The 21,746-nt window shown below is 27.3% G+C and overlaps 14 protein-coding genes across 14 annotated transcripts; 5 read left to right on the forward strand and 9 right to left on the reverse strand.

The window, feature by feature from the left end:
- Positions 1–25: 25 nt before the first annotated feature.
- Positions 26–1,699, reverse strand: VNE69_06082 (dual specificity protein kinase TTK-like protein; the record flags this gene model as incomplete). Its single annotated transcript, XM_065473834.1, has 1 exon — positions 26–1,699. One exon carries the CDS (start codon positions 1,697–1,699, stop codon positions 26–28), a length of 1,674 nt encoding a protein of 557 aa, XP_065329906.1.
- Positions 1,700–2,945: 1,246 nt separating this feature from the next.
- Positions 2,946–3,230, reverse strand: VNE69_06083 (anamorsin (DRE2); the record flags this gene model as incomplete). The annotated part of the gene is made up of 1 exon (XM_065473835.1): positions 2,946–3,230. The coding sequence occupies one exon, from the start codon at positions 3,228–3,230 to the stop codon at positions 2,946–2,948; it is 285 nt and encodes a 94-aa protein (XP_065329907.1).
- Positions 3,231–3,440: 210 nt separating this feature from the next.
- VNE69_06084 (uncharacterized protein) lies at positions 3,441–3,794 on the forward strand (the record flags this gene model as incomplete). Its single annotated transcript, XM_065473836.1, has 1 exon — positions 3,441–3,794. One exon carries the CDS (start codon positions 3,441–3,443, stop codon positions 3,792–3,794), a length of 354 nt encoding a protein of 117 aa, XP_065329908.1.
- Positions 3,795–3,967: 173 nt separating this feature from the next.
- On the reverse strand, positions 3,968–4,357 carry VNE69_06085 (uncharacterized protein; the record flags this gene model as incomplete). Its single annotated transcript, XM_065473837.1, has 1 exon — positions 3,968–4,357. One exon carries the CDS (start codon positions 4,355–4,357, stop codon positions 3,968–3,970), a length of 390 nt encoding a protein of 129 aa, XP_065329909.1.
- A 32-nt stretch (positions 4,358–4,389) lies between these two features.
- On the reverse strand, positions 4,390–5,130 carry VNE69_06086 (putative SP-containing protein; the record flags this gene model as incomplete). The annotated part of the gene is made up of 1 exon (XM_065473838.1): positions 4,390–5,130. The coding sequence occupies one exon, from the start codon at positions 5,128–5,130 to the stop codon at positions 4,390–4,392; it is 741 nt and encodes a 246-aa protein (XP_065329910.1).
- Positions 5,131–5,930: 800 nt separating this feature from the next.
- Positions 5,931–7,676, reverse strand: VNE69_06087 (WD40 repeat domain-containing protein; the record flags this gene model as incomplete). Its single annotated transcript, XM_065473839.1, has 2 exons — positions 5,931–6,927; positions 7,393–7,676. 2 exons carry the CDS (start codon positions 7,674–7,676, stop codon positions 5,931–5,933), a joined length of 1,281 nt encoding a protein of 426 aa, XP_065329911.1.
- Positions 7,677–8,841: 1,165 nt separating this feature from the next.
- On the reverse strand, positions 8,842–9,294 carry VNE69_06088 (uncharacterized protein; the record flags this gene model as incomplete). The annotated part of the gene is made up of 1 exon (XM_065473840.1): positions 8,842–9,294. The coding sequence occupies one exon, from the start codon at positions 9,292–9,294 to the stop codon at positions 8,842–8,844; it is 453 nt and encodes a 150-aa protein (XP_065329912.1).
- A 335-nt stretch (positions 9,295–9,629) lies between these two features.
- Positions 9,630–10,508, reverse strand: VNE69_06089 (putative SP-containing protein; the record flags this gene model as incomplete). Its single annotated transcript, XM_065473841.1, has 1 exon — positions 9,630–10,508. The coding sequence occupies one exon, from the start codon at positions 10,506–10,508 to the stop codon at positions 9,630–9,632; it is 879 nt and encodes a 292-aa protein (XP_065329913.1).
- A 172-nt stretch (positions 10,509–10,680) lies between these two features.
- Positions 10,681–13,167, reverse strand: VNE69_06090 (proteasome subunit RPN2 (RPN2); the record flags this gene model as incomplete). Its single annotated transcript, XM_065473842.1, has 1 exon — positions 10,681–13,167. The coding sequence occupies one exon, from the start codon at positions 13,165–13,167 to the stop codon at positions 10,681–10,683; it is 2,487 nt and encodes an 828-aa protein (XP_065329914.1).
- A 320-nt stretch (positions 13,168–13,487) lies between these two features.
- On the reverse strand, positions 13,488–15,173 carry VNE69_06091 (nucleoporin; the record flags this gene model as incomplete). The annotated part of the gene is made up of 1 exon (XM_065473843.1): positions 13,488–15,173. One exon carries the CDS (start codon positions 15,171–15,173, stop codon positions 13,488–13,490), a length of 1,686 nt encoding a protein of 561 aa, XP_065329915.1.
- Positions 15,174–15,232: 59 nt separating this feature from the next.
- On the forward strand, positions 15,233–15,574 carry VNE69_06092 (transcription initiation factor IIA subunit; the record flags this gene model as incomplete). The annotated part of the gene is made up of 1 exon (XM_065473844.1): positions 15,233–15,574. One exon carries the CDS (start codon positions 15,233–15,235, stop codon positions 15,572–15,574), a length of 342 nt encoding a protein of 113 aa, XP_065329916.1.
- Positions 15,575–16,083: 509 nt separating this feature from the next.
- VNE69_06093 (serine/threonine-protein kinase DCLK1) lies at positions 16,084–17,670 on the forward strand (the record flags this gene model as incomplete). Its single annotated transcript, XM_065473845.1, has 1 exon — positions 16,084–17,670. One exon carries the CDS (start codon positions 16,084–16,086, stop codon positions 17,668–17,670), a length of 1,587 nt encoding a protein of 528 aa, XP_065329917.1.
- Positions 17,671–17,752: 82 nt separating this feature from the next.
- Positions 17,753–18,022, forward strand: VNE69_06094 (pre-mRNA branch site P14-like protein; the record flags this gene model as incomplete). The annotated part of the gene is made up of 1 exon (XM_065473846.1): positions 17,753–18,022. The coding sequence occupies one exon, from the start codon at positions 17,753–17,755 to the stop codon at positions 18,020–18,022; it is 270 nt and encodes an 89-aa protein (XP_065329918.1).
- Positions 18,023–18,769: 747 nt separating this feature from the next.
- On the forward strand, positions 18,770–21,055 carry VNE69_06095 (uncharacterized protein; the record flags this gene model as incomplete). The annotated part of the gene is made up of 1 exon (XM_065473847.1): positions 18,770–21,055. The coding sequence occupies one exon, from the start codon at positions 18,770–18,772 to the stop codon at positions 21,053–21,055; it is 2,286 nt and encodes a 761-aa protein (XP_065329919.1).
- Between the last annotated feature and the right edge of the window lie 691 nt (positions 21,056–21,746).

Raw genomic sequence — 21,746 nt, forward strand, 5'->3', positions numbered from 1 at the left:
TTATCGAACTTTAGTTCGATTTTGTTTAGTCAAGTCCGCCTGTTATAAATTTATCTTTTAATAAATCTTTCACTGTCGGTCTTTTCCTACAGTCTTCATTGAGACATGAACTTATAACAAAGTCTATTTGGTTTTTTATCTTTATATTCTTCCTTATATTTATTATATTCTCTTTCTTCTCTAAATATGTCTTATATGAGTCTAGAGGCGTCTTACCATACCACAGTTCATAGAGAATTATCCCCAAAGACCAGACGTCACTGCTTCTTCTTTTCTTATTCTCAAAGAAGAGTTCTGGCGCGCAGTAGTTTAGAGTCCCGCATACCATGTCCAGATCGAGTCTGGTTGTATTACTGCTGAGTATTTTTGATATGCCGAAGTCTATGATTTTAAGTTTGTTCTTTACAAATACAAAGTTTGCTGGTTTTAGGTCCCCGTGGATGATCCTGTTCTCGTGTATTCTGTACACGATAAGGAGTATCTCCTGCCAGATGTACCTGACTCTATTAAAATGAATGTGTAAATGTGCCCTTTGGCTCTTTATAAATGTACTCAAGACTAGTTCTCCGTATTCTAATAGGATAAATATGTTATCTGTCAATATTTCATAATCTACCATTTTGATAATCCCGTCTACATTCTCAAGTTTCTTAAGTAAATCTATCTCTTCCAGGAGTAGGCCCTTCAGGGTACTGTCCATTTCTATATTTATGATCTTTAAGGCGTAGAACTCGTTCTCGTAAAATACCTTGTAGACTTTACTACTTCCTCCTTTGCCTATGATATTTATCTTCATAAGCTTCTTTTTATTTATATAAAAATAGTCTCTTTCTTTATTTACTGGTATATTCTCTTTGTCTTGTACTATTCTTAGTAGATTTGTATCTTCTCCGAATGTACAATCTTCTATTTTACATTTTATTACATTTTCTTTATTTACTACTTCGTCCATATATGAATACTTATTTACATCATCAGTAATGGGCGTATTGGGGAAGATTCTATAATTCCTCTTTAAAGAAGGAGAATAAGAGACATCAGTAAACTGGACTTTAATATTTTCCATGACATTATTTTTAATCTTGATATTTTCAATATTTATGTTCTCTGTATCATTCTTCTTTATTTCATGAATATTTATATCGTTCTTAGTTATAAAATTATTCTTTATATAATTTATATCAATATTCTTTATATCGTCGTTATTCGTTATAATATTTGTATTAATATTCTCTTTTTCAATATTGTTTTGATCATCATTATTTTTTATATCTTCTTTATAATTTGGTGCATCGTTGATCTCTTCTATGGTCAACCACTCCTTTCTCCAAGTATAAACAAACTTCTCCCTATCTTGACTATTTCTAACTTCTTGTAAAAACCTCAATATCTTTTCTTTATCTTTAAACTCCTTAACATTCAGGAACTTTATACCTTCATCAACAATCTTATCAACTTTACTTTTACTAATTATCAAAAAACTAACATATTCTCTCCAAAAACACCAGTACTTAAAATATTTCAATTTACTAGTCTTAAATATCACCAATATGTCATCGCTCTGAATATAAATCAAACATTTTATATAATTCAAAAAGATGATTACCATGTAATCATCAACAAGAAAATCTTTCTGGATACTTTTAAACAAGAGACTCAGTTTTTGGGAAGAAGATTTTGGTTCATTTAACTTGTCCATAACAAAATTGGGCTAATGTCGGCTTTAGGAGAAAATTTTCGATATAGGGTTTTTTTGTTTTTTTTTGCCCCTTTTTTTCAAAAATGGAGGAGAAAAAATGTGGAGGAAGAAACAAAAATAAAAATTAAAACAATAAATTTATTAATGCTTCAAACACAGAACTAGAAGAATTTCTTTGAAGCATATACCCGAATAAATAAAGTTTCGCGCTCCGAACTGATCTATTTCTATTTGGTATAGAATTTTTTAAAGATCGCCAATTACCTTCTATGGTATTGGTATGAACTCCAGTAAGTGGGTCTCTAAAGTGTAGAGAATGATTTACCATTAGATGTTGGTTAAATATTAAGCCTAAATTATGGTAGGCTCTCCACATATCGCTATAAATTATACTATTTCTGTCTACATATTTTAACAAAAGATTAGTTAGCGTTATTTGGTCTCTTTTCTTAATATATATAAATATAATTCGGCGGTGTATGGTACGTTCGACCATACCAAAACACCAGAAACCTTTCACAATTCTACCTCTATTATTCTTATTCTTGCCAATCTTCGTCTCATCGATTTCCACTACTGTGTTTTCACCGCCTATAACGCCAATACTAGATAAATATTTTTTATAAATATCCAATTCTTTTAACTTTTTTAGTATAAATGACACAGATTCCGCTGAACAACCCAAAATTTGACAAATAGATTTTCGAGGATATCCTAGAATCCACATATTAAGTATTTGTAATACTGTAATATGGTTAAGTCTAGAATCTTGGAATAAAGTACCTTTCCATATTGAAACTGTTTTTTTACAAGTACTCCATTTACACTTCAAGATAAGTTTTTGTTTATTCTTTATTATCATCTGACCATCACATAATTCACAATATTTTATTTTATTTTTGGTTATTAATGCATTATAAATGTTTTCTAATTGCTCTCTTGTTTGAATTTTCTCCTCCATTTTTGAAAAAAAGGGGCAAAAAAAAACAAAAAAACCCTATATCGAAAATTTTCTCCTAAAGCCGACATTAGCCCAAAATTGTATAAGTCAAGTGAAGTGAAAATTGATTCCATAAAGATGGGTGAAAAATTCGGAACTTGGATTATGCGAAAAAAAATTTATTTATGCTTTTTTGCATAAACAGTTTGTTTGTTAACAAACAAAGTGAAATAAACCAAATATTTAATTTTAAACAAGGATTTATGTATTTATTAGATGCTGCATTACTATGATGATCTTTAATATTTAGTCAAATTTTATTACATCTCCTTCATTAAAAGCAGGCATTCCCAAATATGGACACCCACTACATCTGAAAGCATCTCCTTTGTAACACCCTCCACATGCACTTTTTACTTCTTCTTTTTTGTCTCTTAATTCACATGTACAATTTGCACACTTTTTCTTGTTTATTTTTCTCTCTGTAGGTTGTTTGACTATTTTGTCTTCTTCTTCTAGAAAGTCGTCATCATTTAAAATGTCTGGATTTTCCATGGCTTCTTTTAGTAATTTTTTCAAGTGTTCGTTCATTTTGATGGGTAAAAAAACAACTCTTTAATTTTTCATAGTTTTGTCAAATATTTGCTATAATTTTCACTTCTAGTTCAGTAACATGCCAATTCAAAATATAAAATTATGTAATATATTATCAATGTATATTATTGTAAGAGACATTTAAACATTTCTATACAGAAAGAATACTTAGTGCATTTTTCAAAATTTTATTTTTTTTCTGTCCCCATGAAATTAGTAAGTTGGTGTAAACCTCCTCTAAAATCTCAATATTCTATTCCTCAAATCCCAAAAGATTACAAAATTTTCGGTATAAAATACTCTTCTAAGAAAATGCCTCTTTCTAATATTAAAGAAATGGTAAAAGAGAGTTTTAGTAAATATTTACTCTTATTAGAGACTTCTGATAATAAATATGTAGAAGAAATAGAGAATATTCATTTGCAGATAAATGAAATATTGAATGAGAATAAAGATTTAGAAGTAAAAGCCAAATTTGATAAATTGAAAAATGAGACAATAAAAGAAAAAAATAGAATATTGGAAGAAATAGAGAGCGAAATGAATAGTAACATATTCTAAGTAAACTTAAAATTGTTCTATAGCTTTTAATAAAAAAAATCAATATAAAAAAAAATTAATTTAAAAAATTTTACAAATCATGTATGGAATAAAATAGGAAACTTAAGTTAATTAACACTAATATTGTGTGTTTTTTATTATATTAAAAATAAGGACAACTCTAAATATTTTATTTAATTAAAATCTGCACTCTTTTTAGACATGTCATACCAGGCTTGCTTAATAAACTCACTCTCCACTTCTACTTTATTCTTTAACTCATTGTTTTCCTTAATTAAATATTCAAGAATCTCTCCGTCTTTCATTTGGTACTGAGACAAGATCTCAAAGTAATAGTCAAGTAAATTATCATCTAAAGATATATTATTTATATCGCAGTGCATGACCAGAGCTAAGCCAAGCAGATCATCTTTACCGACTTGAGATGATAAAAATATCTTATATTTAGACTTATAATATGAATTTACACTAGAAAATAAATCAAAAGGAGAAATGTTCAACAGCTTGGCGACTTCAGAAGGACGCGCTTTTACAGACAAAATATCTTCCAAGGCGTCTAACATAAAAACAAGAGGGGTAATAAGTTAATCATTTATTATATGTGAGACAACATTAATATCAATATTTCAACAATAAACTGTTTATAATTTACGACACCACTAGTAACCTCAGGTTCATCAGCCGGGTCATCGTCGTCATCTGTTTTCTTCTTTTTCTTCTTATCTTTCTTGTCTTTTGAAGTCTTAGACTTGGATTTGTCATTTGGATCTTTAGAACTTCCTTCTTTGGTCTGTGGATCGGAACTTGTAGTGCTTCCTAAAACACCGCCAATTAGATTTTGAGAAGGTGGATCTGAACTACCTTGTCCTGCTGTGCCTTGTGAAGATGTGTAACTACCTTGTCCTATTTGACTCTGAGACGGTGGATCATATCTGACTTGTCCTGTTGTGTTTGGTGGTACTGAAGAATAATTAGACAGTGCTTGTCCTCCACTTGACCATGCGTTATTATGACTTGGTTGATAGTCTGACACTTTGATTATAGGATGATTCATCGAATTAGTAATCTCTTCTGCTGTAGGTGCATAAGTCTGGAATTCTTGCTCTACAGTTCCATATCTATTTGCTGCTGGATTTACTTCAGTCTGCGCGACACTTGTATTAGTCCCTTGATCCAATGTAGTGACAGTAATTACTCCTCTATCATCTGTACTGATATTATAAGTAACACTATCATTCATAGGAAGTATTTCTGGAGCTGTATCAGTAATTACTATTTGTGGTCCACTGGTATTAGACTTGGCTAAAATGGTGGGAGACACCAGAAAAAATAACATTAAAAAGTGTAAAAAATTTTTCTTTTATTTTTTATTTTTGGAAAATGATCATGGACTGGTCTTGTACAAACAAACTGGGAAAAAGGAAACAAACTACATTTATATCCTATTAGGAAAAAATATGCGAATTTTAAGAATTAATTAATTTTTTAAATGTTAAGTCTTAGGTACTTTAAAAATGCTCCATAGATATATTCTTTAAATATGAGCTTAAATTGTGTTAAAATCATAAGTAAAATATTGTGTTATGCATGTTTTTATGACTTTATTATTTCAAAGTAAATTTTTACATATATTTATGTCTTAAAATTTATTTTTTATTACAAATCTAAAAAAATAATGATGCTAGCTTTAAAAAAAATATAAATCATATATAGACAACATATAATAAGTATGTAAACAATTTTTTACGTTTAATGTACATACACAGAAGACTAGGATATTCATAAACAATTTTATATATGACCCATAAAGACTAATTTTTTTATGTCTAAAATATTCCTTTTAAAATCTCAATTATCTCTTAGACTCTTGGTTTTTAATAGACAAAAGTGTAAATATAGACTAAAATGCTTAAAATTATTTCTATACAAAATGATGTTTAAAATTTTTTTCTATACAAAATGATACTCTAAAGTTCCTGCTTATAAAATAATTTACTATGAAAGTTTTTAAAAATAAAGTACTATGGAAGTTTTTAAAAATAAAGTACTATGGAAGTTTTCAAAAATAAAGTACTATGGAAGTTTTTAAAAATTAATTACTTAACTTTTCAATATAAAATACTATAAATTTTTTTTTTATTTATAAATTTTCTTAATCAGTAAATCCCTTTGTATCCTCATTATTCTTATATCTTTCTCATCAATACATTCCCTTTCTTTCTTCATTTCATCCCTCAATATCTCTATATATTTATAAATATCTTTCCCATTAATTTTCACTTTTTTTAATATTTTTTTATATTTATTACTTAATTCCTCTATTCTAAGTTCTAATTCTTCTTTCCTTTTTTCTTGTCTTAATATTCTCTCGTTTACTTTCTTATATAATTCATCTATCTTCTGTTTTTTTAATATTAAACTGTCATTTGTCGTTATTAATTCGTAATAAAATTTCCTATATTTGTCTAATACTTCTTGATCAAATTTCTTAAGAATTTGTTTGTTATCTTTACTATCAATTATAAATGTAGTCCTGAGATTATCCAAATTATTTATTATCTTCGGTATATAAGATATCTTTTCATTTTTATCTTTTTTAATTTCTTTACTATTTATTATTATTTGGTCTTTACTTAATAAAATATCTTCGTCTTGATCTTTATAAATACATTCCATTCTTCCTCTGATTATGATACTAGGATAATCTTTTAGTACTATAGTATCTTTATCTACTAAATATAATTTATTACAATTATATATTTTATAATCTGAAGTATTATATTTATATTTTAGTATTAGTATTTTATCAGATATTTCGTATACTTCTACACTAGATTTATAAAATAAGAAGATGTTTTTATTTACTTCTATAAATTCAATGGACTCTTCTGAGTCCATTTTGATTATATTTAATGGATTATTAAGATTTATACTAGTCATATTAGTATAGAAATATTTCTTATATACCTTATTATTAGTATCTACTACCCAGATAAATTGAGAATCAAGTGTAAAATCTCTAATATTTTCTGATAAAATATAAGAGACGGTTTTTAATATACCTACTAATTGGTTTTTATTATTAATAATTAAAATGAGATCCCCGAAAATAGAATATTTTTTTATAATTATACTAGCGTATGCTTTCCCGTTTTGAAAACGGGATCTAAATGTTTAGTTTTATAATATGTCTTTGATCCTTAAATTTTGTTGAGTTTCCATTTTGGGATGATTGAATTTGGCAGATTTAGACGTGATTTTAAAACATACTTTTTAGTGACATATAAGGTAGTATTGTTGTTTTAAAACATTTAATAATCTCAATAAAATATATTTGAAAACTTATAAGCTCAATTTTTGACGCTTACATTCAATTTCTTCTTTTGTCAATTGTTTTTAAAATTTTTGTAGAAGGGTTAAATAAATTCTAAAAAACGATTCTGACGATATTTTGGAACTGAGTTTCACAAAAGTAATAATCATAATAAAAATGTATTAACTAATAACATACACACTTAGAATAGTCAAATTAAAGCAATAAATTTATATTTGATATTTAAATAACATAGTAAGCTATAATAAAAAGTTTAAAGTTTACAAAATCATAAAAAAGAGGGGTAAAAAATTAAATAAAATTCTTTTATATATATGATTTATAGAGTTAGAATTGTATAAGATTTTATCTTTATAAATAAAAATGAGATCTGAGCCCAAGAAGTCCAGGCCGAGAAGGTTTAGAGTTTCTACTTTATTAATGAGTTCTGATGAATTTTTGAATAAATTTTGTTTATACAGTTCGCCGTTGCGAATGAAATATAAGAAAGGGTTTTTGTATACAGAATGAGAGAGATCTTTGAGAGAAGTGTTTTTATAAAAATGCATTTGGGGCTTGAAAAAGGAAACAAACAAAATTGAATATTATTTATAAATTCAAAGATGTTTTTAATAAGCTTTAAATATTTTCAATAAACTTTAAATATTTACAATAAACTTTAAATGTTTTCAATAAACTTTAAATATTTACATTTTGCATAAACAAGAAAATTATTTTGAAACTTCCATAAGATACATCGAAATTTTATTTTTTTCTAGTGTAAAGATAAACACTAATATGACTAATGTAGAGATAAACACTAATATGACTAGTGTAAAGATAAACACTATTATGACTAGTGTAGAGATTGCTTTCCTTAAATTCAAAATCACATAAGCTTTTGGCTTTTTTTTTGTAGAATGTTTACAAGTTCATGCTTTTTAAACTAATGCGTAATTTCACATGAAGTCTTTTTAATGGGCGTTATTATTAGAAACATACTAAGTAGTCATACGCCAAAGTGGTTATATGCCCATGTCTTATACGCCAAAATGGTCATATGCTATGTCTCATAAGCCAAAATGGTCATATGCTATAAAGTCAAATACAAAGTAGTCATATGCTATGTAGTCATATACTAAGTAGTCATACGCTAAAGTGGACATATGCCTATGTAGTCATACGCCAAAGTAGTCAGTTATGTAATCATATACAAAGTAGTCATGTTTATTGAGGACTGTATTCCGTATGAGCTTACAGGCAAGTTAATATTAGTCGTAAATATATTCTAAAATACCATTTTTTAGGAGATATTTATCCATACAGACAATTATGACTCCTTGACTTTACTGAGTCTAAAACACTTTGTTATGATTTTATTAGCATATTTTTATAGACTTAACTCATTGTCATTCAATTTTTATATCTTATTTTATATCATTTATTATAAAAATATCTAACTTGCTAAATTATATAATTTTAGAATGTAAAAAATATCTCACAAATCTTATACCACAAGACTCAAATCCCTAAGAAGGTAGAAGCGTACATCCAGATGATCACACTAGAAAGCATTTCTCTGGACTACCGAGGCCGATGTGGAAAGGACTATAGAGACGCCAACGTGGAAACTATTCATGTTATACATAAAATATAAATTACAATAAGCATACCCTAATTAAATTTATTTATATATCTTAAAACAAAATTGTATTATTAATTGAAGTTTATAAATTATTTTTTTAATTTAAGTTTACTACTAAATATCTCATAATCCCATACTAAATACACACCATCCTCCACATTGATCTTTATACTCGACTCCATTGCCTTTTTAAACTCGTCACTTATTAAATACACAAATTCCATATCTTCCACTACAATATTCTCAAGTATGAATACTGTCTCATAAGCCAGTAAGTACAGTAAAGTATTATCAGAGCAAATATTCCCACCAAATATCTTCTTAATAATGTCCCAGTACACGGGGAAAGACAAAGAAGAAGAGTTTAATTTACTGATTAAAATGTCATAAATCACTTTTGAGACTAATTTACTCATATTATAAGTAAACTTGTCTAGAAAAAGACTGTATTTAGTAGGAGGAAGATAAGATATCTCCTGACTTGAGTCTTTTAGAGATGGTATAGCAAGAAATGAGAGAAGAAATAATTGAATTAGGCACATAGGGGACTAAAAAATATTATATGTAATCAAATTTGTCTTATTTGACATATATGATATTTATGACGTGTTTTATCCTTAAGATTTTGTTTGTTTACACCAATAAAAAATTTTACTTAAAAATATTGACAATTTAATCTTGTTTATATTGATAAGTATGATATTTATAGTATACTCTTGTATATAATTATATGTTAGAATAATGTAGTCTTGTTTTCATATATAAGTATGATATTGTTTATATAATCTTGTTTATAATACAATATTCCTTGTTTGTTTATATTGATAAATTAAAGAAAATATAATCTTGTTCTTAAATCTTTTATAGTAATTTTTTATTAAGTGCTCTCCTCTCGTTTCGCTTTCTTTATTAATCCTTTATATTTCTTATAATCCCATTTAATTTCCACTCTTTCATTCTCATACCAAATATCTACACACTCTTCCAGTATATTTTTATACTTCTCAGATTGAATTATCTCCAAGACTAAAGTGGGGACCATCACATCTTTAAGGAATCCTGCTGCTACTTTCGCCATATCATTTTCCAGGGGATTTATGAAGTCATAATTTACTCCTATTCCATTATAAGCGATCTCTTGACTACACAGCCTCCAGAATTTCTCATAAGAATCTTTAAAGAAGATACTTCCTTGATATTTAATATCTTTTTGATTTTTCTCATGATATTTGGTTTTTAATATATCGAAGAAGAGTTTCCCTAAGACTTGACATCTGTAAGTTTCTTTATTCCTGTTTACTTTTTCAGGTTTGTCGTTTTTCCAGGGATTTACAGTTAAGGCGACTAGACCCTCCTCATTTGCTACTATGTGGTAAATTGGGGTAAAACATAGAGTCTTACTTTCTTCATTTTCAGCTTTCTCTAGTTCATTTGTAATTGTCGAGTCGTCTTCAGCTTCCTCTAGTTCATTTGTAATTGTCGAGTCGTCTTCTTCTTCATCTTGTTCATTTGCTATTGTCGAATCTTCGTCGTCGTAGTCTTCTTCTTCTGCTTCGTCTTGTTCATTTTCGCCGCCATGATCTTGTTTTTCTTCAACTTTGTCCAGTTGTTCATCTAGTTTTTCGCCTTGTTGTTCTTTATTATATAAATCGAGTCCCTTGCTTTTTCCTTTGATTTTCTCAAGTCCCCCTGGTTTTCCCGTTGCTGTACACATTTCCAGTAGATACAAAAATGATATTTTTTCCAGTACCTTCATTTTAGGGTGTAAATATTACAATATAATATAATAATATAAAAAGTATATTTAAAATGTAAATATTAAAATGTTAATATTAATATCTACCATAATCTAAAAAGTATATTTAAAATGTAAATATTACATTATAATATAATAATATATAAATATGCGTTTTTTATAAAATCCACTTTTATTTCTTAATGAAATACACCCCTGGGAAATTTAGCCCTGTCTCTTCCATTTGTAAAAGTGTACACCTCCCTCCACTTTTTATTTCTTCATCAGCTTTACTTATTTTTTCTTCTTCTACCACTGGTCTCGCTTTAAATTTCCTACTCTTTTTCAAATCTGGTACTTTTATTAATTCATTATCATAATTCTTATTATATTTCACATTTCTTTCTTGTAGATCTAAATTCTGATCAAATACAAAGAAGCCTGTTTCTTTCATATTTAGACTTATTAGATTTATAAAAGGATACCAGTACCAGTAATTTAGAAATAAGACTGCTCCGCATATTCTTTCTTTAGTAATTTTATTACATAGATTAGTAATACTAAATATTATATTTCTACCACCTGCTTCACTTAATCCTCTACCCAGCATAGCACCAAATTTGACAGAATTCTCTTCTGATCTGTCTATTATGATTTTATTAATTCTGTTTATAATTCTCTTGTAGTTTTTTACTAAGTGGTCATTACATTGCATGAGGACGAGGCCTATGCCAATTAGAGCAGACTGCCTTACTAAAGGACATGAGTCATAAATGAGACCTTCTAGTAGATCACAGACCTTATTATTCCCTGTACCAGAGAAGAAGAATCCCAAAGTGACTCCTACTCCTGCTCTTACAGACATATTATGATTTTCTGCTAGTGGTTCGAGAGTAGAAATCAAGAGATCTCTGTCTAGACAGCAGACCAGACCCAAAGAAATGACAGCATTTCTCTTTATGTCATCATTTTCATTATTAATAAAAGGGAGTATTTTACTAATAACGAGTAAATTACCAGTACCCACGTACATAGTACCCCAACTTAGAATATTCATACTATTACTAGTACTATTAGATATATTATGTAATATATTTGTATTATGTAATATATTTGTATTATGTAATATATTAGATACATTAGTACATACATTACTAGTACTATTAGATACATTTGTACTATTAAAACTTTGTAGTAGTGATTGAGATATACTTATTGATCTTTTGACTCTTTCATATTCTGTCGTCTTATTTATCTCTTCTAAATACGCCATTAAGTTATCATCCCCTGTTCCACATCCTATAAGTCCCAGTCCGAGTACTGCCGCCTCATTATAAATCGTATTCTTAAACTTAATCATCTTTTTTAATTTATCTACTATAAATTGATTATTAGACCCTAAATTAATAAGCCCTAAACCCATACAAACTCCAAATACTAAATCTTCAGATAAGAACTCATCAGACTCAATAAAATAAAGAAGTAATTCATTATCTACTTCATTATAAGTACAATGATTTATAAGACCAAGAGCTTGTAAAGATCCACCATATGAACTAGTACTAGTAGTTTCTTTGTATGTTGACGATCTATCTTCTTTTTTAGTATACAAGGCGCTAGACTCATTTGGTATATAATTCTTTAATATTTCATAAGGATTATCATTTTTAAAATGTATCATCCCTAAATTAGATATATCAGAATATCTTGACCATTCCTTAAGATTCCCAAATATATCAGAATTATTCCTATAAAATGTATCATTTGTAGTACCAAGATTCATTAGAGAATTAACAAGACTAATATAAGGAGATCTAGATTTAGCAAGGGAATCTAGAAATTTAAAACTTGTAAGATTCTCTTGAACCATAAATTTAGTAAAGACTTCTTTTTTAAACTGACCTGATAAAATTAACATTAAACAATCTAAATCAGAACTATCAATATTATTATTATCATTTATATTATTATCAATAATATTGGGTAAGTTGTGGGTCTCTTGAATATAAAATGATAAACTATAACAAAGTGAAATATCTGAACATAATAATTCTAATAATAACTTCTTAATTTCATTATGAGAATTAAAATACATGTAAGCATCTACTAAGACACATAATGTATCATAATTCTCCTTATTCTGATTTTTAATAATAAATTTAAAGAATCTTTCTTTGTCCTCAATTTCATTTACAATGAAATTGAGTAAAGATTTGTTTGTAATTTGTTTGCTGAAATATTTCTCAAATAAGTCAAATTCACCAATTGAGAACAAGAAGCCTATGCGATCTAAGTCATCTAAATCATTATTATTATTAATATTATTATTAATATTGGTTATTAGGTTGATTATAAAGTCTTTACATTTATGATTATTATCTAATAATAATCTACTCATCATTCTCTCTATAAGTGCTTTACTATAAAAACTCTTCTCTTTTAAAAAGATCTCCCCGCTTTTTATGGCATAATCAATAGAAACTTCATAATCTTGGAGAATGAAATGTATCTTACTTAGACACAAAAGTGACTCAGGAGTAGAAGCAGAGAAGAGACTTATAAGGTCCTTCATATACAAAGCGAGTGTGTCAATATTGGGATTAATAATAGAAATGGCTTCTTGTTCTTTATTATTTTCAAGAAGGTATTTTATATTTGGAAGAATTTTCAGAGACTGCATGAATAAAATGGGGGTAAACAAAAAAAAGAAAAATAAAAAAAAACAAAATAGTGAAAACATTATAATTATTAGAATGAAGATATACAAATTAGAAGATAATATTGTATAAATTAGATTGAAAACATTGTAATAATTAGAATGAAAACATCATAATTATTAGAATGAAAACATGGGTTTATTTATTATAAGATAATGTCAACATCTACAAAGACAAACATAATAGAAACATAATAGAAACATATTACAAACATAATACTGAACTATATTAATACAACTAGAATAATAATACTGAACTATAATATTATTTTAAACTTTATTGGTTAAAAATGCTTCACTTTGTAAATGTATAGACCTCTAGTACAGTCATACTCTTCATACTCCTTAACTCCATCCTTCTTAAGGTCATATATAAATCTATCCTGTATTCCTTTACTAGGATACTTCTCAGCCTTGCCTATTATCATCCCTTCCTCTGTCTTACTCAAAGGATAAACCTTCTCTATTGTAACTCTAGCAGGCTTATTTAATCCTTCTCCTGGTTTATCTGTCAAATACACATGACTCCCACTAAATAAGATCTTCTTATTAACATTCTCTACTGTCAAATCTGATACAGAAACAGGCTCTAAATACTCTATCTTCCCTTTACTAGGGAAGATAAGTGTCATATTATTAATCCTGTTCATACCTCTGATCTCATTGAGATCAGGAGAGAAATAAACTTCAAGAAGTTTATTACTCTCTGGGGATCTGTAATCAAGAGTGTGCTCGACTGGCAACTTAGAAGGGACAAGGGGCTCGGCAAGGAGTCTCTGGAAAGGAGAGAGCTCTTTCTCAATGAAGTGGAACTTCATGTCTTTAGTCCCGTAGGGATCAGACTTGTCTACTTGTGTACAAGACACTGACGGGTTTAAAAGGGGAGATTGAGTCATATTAGACTGATCAAGTTTCTGCTGAGGGAAAATAGATTGATTAGAAATGAAAGATTGACTGGTGACTTCATTCACAGGAGGATTTGTAGTCTGGAATATATTACCACTTGGTTGAGGCACATTGCCGAAAATGGTATTAGTAGGGGCTGGTTGGGGGACATTGGAGAATATGTTACCACTCGGCTGAGGCACATTGGAGAATATATTATTGCTTGGCTGGGGTACATTGGAGAATATGTTATTGCTTGGTGTATTTGGCTGAGGCACATTGGAGAATATGTTTGTACTTGGCGCACTTGACTGAGGCACATTGGCAAATATATTTCCATTTGGCGCACTCGGCTGAGGCACATTGGCAAATATATTATTGTTTGGCTGAGGCATATTACTATTTGGCTGGGGTACATTGCTGAATACATTTGTACTTGGCGCACTTGGCTGGGGTACATTGCTGAATACATTTGTACTTGGTACACTTGGTTGATTATTTGTTTGTGTCGTAGAAGTAAATAAGGCTGGAGGTTGTCTCTGGGCATTTGCAGTCGGGAGACTGAAGGAATCTGTGGCTGTAGCAGAAGAAGTCTGATTAAATGGCCATGCTGTACTACTCGTCGTGTTACTATTAATAGTGGTACTTGGGACTGGCAGGGTATTATTTACACTTGTCATATTAGAAAGCATATTATTTGGGCCTGGTAACATATTACTTGTAGTCAATACATTACTAGTAGTAATACTAGTATTACTACTTATATTACTACTTATATTACTTTGATTTGTAGTAGATTGTAAGGCGGGATTGGGTCTTCTTCCTAAATTATAATCTTCATATCTTAACTCATCACAACTCTTCTCTGAATACTCTTTCATCACATTAATATGACGAAACTCTAATAATCCAAATCCCCTATCATCTCTAATCTTCTGTGGCTCATATTGTTTAACTCTAGTCCCATTCTTAGGAGTCAAACTAGTCTGATTAAAAATACTCCCTATTCCTTGATTATACGAATTAGAACTAGGCTGATTATTGTAAATTCCACTACTGAACAAATTATTCATATTATTCTGCATTTTGAAGGGTATCAAAAAAAATAAAAAATATTTTCATTTTTTTACCCCTTAAAAATAATATGGACGAATTTTATAGACAATCAGTCATAGGCCTGGCACTAGTAAACGCTATAGACGTGAGAGTCGAGCAAAACATACTAACACCTAAACAGGCAAAATTTATATTAAAGAAATTTGATGAAAGTATACCAGTAGTCTTTAATAGAACAGTGAGTGGTACTTTAAGTTTTAAAGGGAAAATAGTGTCTTATAATTATGTGGAAGGTGTATGGAAATTCGTGGTTAAAAATTTTTGTATGTACGTTAATAATGAATATTATAAAACTAATTTGATAAAAATAGTGGCATGTGATGCGGAAACTAATGCTGAAGTGACTAGACGAAGGAAAAAGAAAAATTAGAAAAAAAAATAAAATGTAAAAAAAAAGAAAAATTTATATAATCTTTAATTATATATATATATATTTTATTTGTAGTACTAATAAATTAATGTTATAGAACTACAATAATGTATAATTAATTTAATAATATATTATTAATATTAACAGTGTATAAATTTATAAATAATTTGATTTATCATTTTTCAGTTATTAATTTATACTGTCATAGACAGTATAAATTAATTTTAAAGAATACTAGTAAATTAAATTGGAATTTAAACTATTAATTTTAAAGAATACTAGTATGTTAAAAGTAATACTATTAATTTTAAAGAATACTAGTATGTTAAAAGTAATACTATTAATTTTAAGATTAATTTTAAAGAATAATATGACAGTAAATTAAAATAAAAGTAATACTATTGATTTTAAGATTAATTTTAAATAATAATTTAGTTACAAGGTCACCACTGAATTTAATAATACAAGATTTTATTTAATATTTCCGTTATTAATATTTTTATCCCCAAATGAAATATATTCTAAAGAACATCATTGGCGAAGGCGCTTGTGGTAAAGTTTATAAAGGTCTATCAAATAATAACGAACTCGTTAGTATAAAAATTATACCGAAAAATAAAAAATCGCAAAAAGAAATAAATATTTTATCTACTATAAATCACGAAAACATTGTAAAATTCATAGACGTCTGTAAAGACTCTCAAGATTTCTGGCTTATAACTGAACTATGTGAATACAACTTGATAACTTTTATAAACCAATACAACGTAGACTGTAATATAGCAAAAAAAATAATCAGAATGGTTTTATTAGGACTAGAATATTTACACTCTCATAATATAATTCATAGAGATATAAAACTAGGTAATATTCTTATAAATGACAACTCAATCAAAATCTGCGATTTTGGTTTGAGTTGCTATGAAAACAAAAATAAATTTACTGTGTGTGGTACTGAAGACTATGTAGCACCAGAAGTCATAAATAAAACATCATATACTAAAAGTATAGACATTTATTCAACTGGTAAAGTTTTTAAAACTTTATTGAGTCTTAAAAATCAATATGATAATAATTGTAACGATCTAATGATGAAAATGTTAGAAGAAAATCCATTAAGAAGAATTACAGCATACGAAGCATTGCGTCATCCTGTGTTTGAAGATTTTTTGCCTAAATTTTGCGATTTTAGATATTTGAAAAATTTTAAAATTAATGAAAGATGCGGAATAATAGAAAAAATAGACAATGTTGTCTATTTTGATAATTCAAAAGTAGAAATATATGATCTAAGAAGTGCAGGATTAACTAAACGGAATATTATAAATATTGCAAAATCTAAAAATTCTGAAGATTTTAATACTTCAAATTTGTATAATATGACTTATAATAACATTTTAGATTACGAATTCGTCTTTTATTATAAAAATATAAAAACAGAAATATTCTTGTTTACTAATTCTGAACTTAAAAAAATTATCTATGGTATGGCTTACCTGAATATTAATATGGAGAGACTTACTTTAATAATCATAGAAGATAAAGATTACAAATTTACATATCGATTAAATGATACATACGTTTATATTGAAGATAAAATGACTATAAAGAGAAGATATGATAAAGGAAAAAAAATATTTTTTTACGAAAAAACAGACATGGTCACAAGAGCCAAAACACAATTTGAAACATTACCTGAAATGTTTAAAAAAAGAAAAATGGATGACTTATATCAAAAATGTAGGAGAAATTTGATAAATATTGATTTAAAAAACCTTCCATTATTAATTAGGCCGGAAGATTTGAAATCAAATATTAATTTAAAGAATTTACCTACTGTAAGTTCATTTGGAAGTTTTATGGATATGAAATTAATTGAGGACATTATTTATCGCCACAAATTTGACATAGGCTGGTGTATAAAGAAAAAAACTAATTTAATAATTTTATTAAATAACGGTGAGCGTCTAGAAATCGAATTATTAGAAATGCTTGTCATTTATCGTCATGACAAATTCATTATTAACAATAATCTGCCGATAGATATAAAAAAGTATTTAAAAACCATTCGTCCTTTATTACTTATGTATTTATGATAACTTATAAATTGATACGTTATTAATTAAATTTATTGTAAATAGAAAGACTTCCTATAAAAATTTTTAATTTTTTACCCATATGAAAATGGTCGAAACTCAAATGCTTTTCGTTGATAATATTCCCAGGGTATCAATTCCGAGACTAAGAAAAATGTTCTGTAAATATGGTACCATTTTGAAAGCGGGTATTGGGAATAGAGCTGATACTCAAGGTATAGGGTTTATTGTTTATGAGAAGGTGAGTGAAGCCGTAGAAGCTTATAATGCAATGAATAATGTTACTTATGAAAATAAGTATATAAAAATAAGATTTTATCAGCCATTTAACTTGGGAAATAGGAGTCTTTAAACATTGTTAATAAATTATTTATTTTTTTCAAACCAATATCGCATTATGTCTTGGTTATGTAGTCGAATTAATTAGTTATATTTCTACTAATAAAAATCTTATAGGTATTTAACCTCTAAATTATCTTAAAAATGGTAATTTTTTTGCTGCTGAAGATTCTAACTAGGCTTTAACTTTTTGAGCAGATAAAAAAACTACTGTATTTGGCGATTTAAAAGAAATATTGCGATTCCGCAATTTTGTTGCACTCAGTGACTGTTTATACACATAAAATCTTTATATTATGTATAACCAATATTAATGGCTATCTTGTGCATTGTTATTATTAGTTTGTTTATATTTTTTTCTTCAAATCAAAATATAGAACCACTTTGCAGTTTATATAATATTTAAATTTTAAAATGTGATATTATTACCATCTCATCAGTTTTTTAGTTGAAACCTCAATTTTGAAAAAAAATCTTTTTTTTGGTTTTTAGCTTTAATTTTTTGTGTATTAAATGTACAAAATTTTAATTATAAAATTCTTAATATTTTTTTTAAGATTTTAATTTACACTACTTAATATATCTTTGTTACTACTTTTTTCTTTTACTCTGACGTCATGTGGTTTTGTATTATATTGTGATATATCTACTCTTTTTTAATAATTTACCCCTGCCTCATTCTAATTAAGATTTTATATTCTTTTTAAAGTTTAACGGTAACGGCTTTACTTAATTTTAAAATTAAACTGCCCCAAAGACAATGAACCATTTCATTAAAAAAGAAGGACACTTAAAAGATGGTGAAGTATACGATAATAAAGTTAAAGATAATAGAAAAAATTCTTCGGGCTATAAAAAAAATAGTACTAAGAAATCAGATGATACTAATACTATATTTAATTTTGACGACGAATTCGGAACAAGATTCAATTTTTCTTTCTCTAACAATATCGAACGCAATGAAGCTATCATTGACCCGAGAGATATTTTTACAGAAAATAATAATTCTAAAGATACTAATTTAAATCTTAATATTTTTAACGAAAAAAATCCTATGTTTGACCAAAAAAATATTTCACAGCCAGATTCGGATTATAAAAATCCGAATCAATCTTCTGCTTTAGGATTTCAATATAATACTGATTATTATATTTTTCAAGATAATAATATTAATAGGGGTACTGTATCTAATAATAGGAGTACATTGAAAAGCGAGAATATAAACAAAAAACCAAGTGAATTTAATAGTAATTCATATATAAATAACAATCTTAATGGTAGTACTGTAAATAAAAAAGAATCAAGATCTGCAGATTTTAATAGCAGAAAAATCAATGAAGTGGCTGCGAAACGACCACAACATCCAAATCCACAAATGAATCAGAGGCATCAAAATTATTATAATGGAAATCCGCAAATGATGAACTATCCTCCACAATATCGCTCTCATATGCCAAACTCATTTGGTTATTCAAGAAACCAACCAAATTTTAGCAAATCAAATCCAAATATGCCACCAGCTCCTTATAATCATCCAATGTTTTATAATCCTGCGCAAATGAAACAATATCCACAAAATACTATAGGAGTAAGATTTACTTCACATAGAATCAACCCTACTAATAACTCAGTCTTAAATTTGAATAGAATTTTTGTACCGCCTGTCAACAAAACTAAACCGTTAAAAAAAATAATAAAAAAAGTAATAAGATTGATGGTTGACGGAAAATCATTACATGATTTCAGAACTATTAATATTAGCAGTAATTATAAAAATCCAAATATGGGACACAATGAGATGTCCTTTCTTGGTAACGTAAATGCATTTAATGAAAAGCACGGCATTATGAAAATTCCATATAAATATGGCACTGTTTTAAATTTTGTGTTCACTGAATTAAAAAAATTTAATGGGTATTATAAAACTAGTCTGGTGACATGGAATCAATTGTCACAAGTTATAAAACATTTTAGTTGGATAAATCAGATTTATTTATTCCTTGTGTATCCTTTTGAACAATATGTTTTTGGAATAAAACAAGTTCGTGTTTATGAAGATAAAAAAATTCAAAAAAAATTTGAAGAAGATTTTTCAAGATTTACAACTACTGATATAGACATTTGTTTGAGTAAAGGTAAAATTTCAGATATTCTGTTTTTAATGGAATCTATAGATCCTCATAAGATTAAGATAGAAGGAATTAGTATTTTGTTAAATTTTTTTGTAGATATAATTCATGTCAAATATAGTCAACTTTTTAAAGATAATCCATTTTTCTTACGTGAAAAGGAAGTTCCATACAATAAACTTGATTTTGAAGGAGGTTCTCTGTTTGATAAAATCAGAAAAATATTTTTTATTAAATTAGAAGAAATTAATGAAGAAAAAAGTCTTATATTGTTAAAAAAGTGTATTTCTATTAGTGTAGCACATGGCGAAATGTGTAAAATGAAGTATCTGGGATTTAATATTGATCAAAATTTTTTAAATAAGATTTTTAATATTATGGTTATATTGAAAAATAATAATATAATAGAAACTAACTTGATATTGGATTTTATTAGAGTTTGTAGCAAGACATATTTTTATGAGAATCATTTTATTAATAAGCTATGTTATAAGCTTTGCAAAACAGATCCAATTGCAACTCTTGAAATTTTGACCACTGTCAAGTTTAGTAAAAGACATAACAAGAAATTCTTGAAAGAACTTAGGAAATTTATCATTCCAAAAATAGAATATTTCAGTAAAGCGCTCTTTAATCATGATATGCTGGACGATAATAAGTTATTAGAAAATATTATAATTTCTTTTGCGTGTATAAAAAGCATGAAGAATATTTTTAAAGAAATCTTTAAAGGAATTCTTTTACACTATGAGTTTGTGTATACAAACAGATTGTACTATAAGAAGAAATCATCATCAGATCTATTCAAAATTATTCTGGTAATGGTCTCATATGATGATGTAAAAAGTTTTTTGTACTCTGACTCTGAGTTAATGAGAAAACTAAAAAATATTCCTGGAATAAGAGATTTAATTTAAAATTTTATTAAGATAAAACCTCCAATTATGTTATTATTAAATATTTATTCATCATTGACAATATTTAATTTTTATATTTTTGATCATTTATAATAATAGAATGATAATTAGGATTTTATATGGCTATTTAATTATATCATGAATTAATATTCTAATTTAATGCTAGTTTATAAGGCACATATTTGCATATGTTAATACGTCAGTGCAATTATTATATATAAAACTACCACCAAAAGATAATTGTTGTAAATATTTGAATGAAAGAAGTATCGCAGAAATCATGCACATGACATGAAAACTTAAAAAGTTTTTTTATTGGAATTGAAATCTAAATAGATACAATAATTTAAGAAACATATGCTTGTCAGGTCTTGTTTGCGCATTAGATAAAAACAATATAAGTTCTATTTAGTATGATTTATGCTAACACCAATGTCGAGTTAAATATGTATAAGATATTAAAGACATCATAATTCGACTCTAACTTATGAAAACTTAAAGTCTTGGAAGTATATTGACAATTCTCGCACTGTGATGTCACAAATTAATTAGGAAAATTTCTTCATAAAACGTCGGTACCAATTATCAACTGAAAACGCTAAAAACGCTTTAGGTTTATATTGAGTAATGCAAATTAACAATAGAAATAGAAATAACTAAGAAAATCTGATTATACTTTTATGTGATATGA

The sequence above is a fragment of the Vairimorpha necatrix genome, chromosome 6, assembly GCF_036630325.1.
Source record: "Vairimorpha necatrix chromosome 6, complete sequence".
Classification (NCBI taxonomy): Eukaryota; Fungi; Microsporidia; family Nosematidae; genus Vairimorpha; species Vairimorpha necatrix.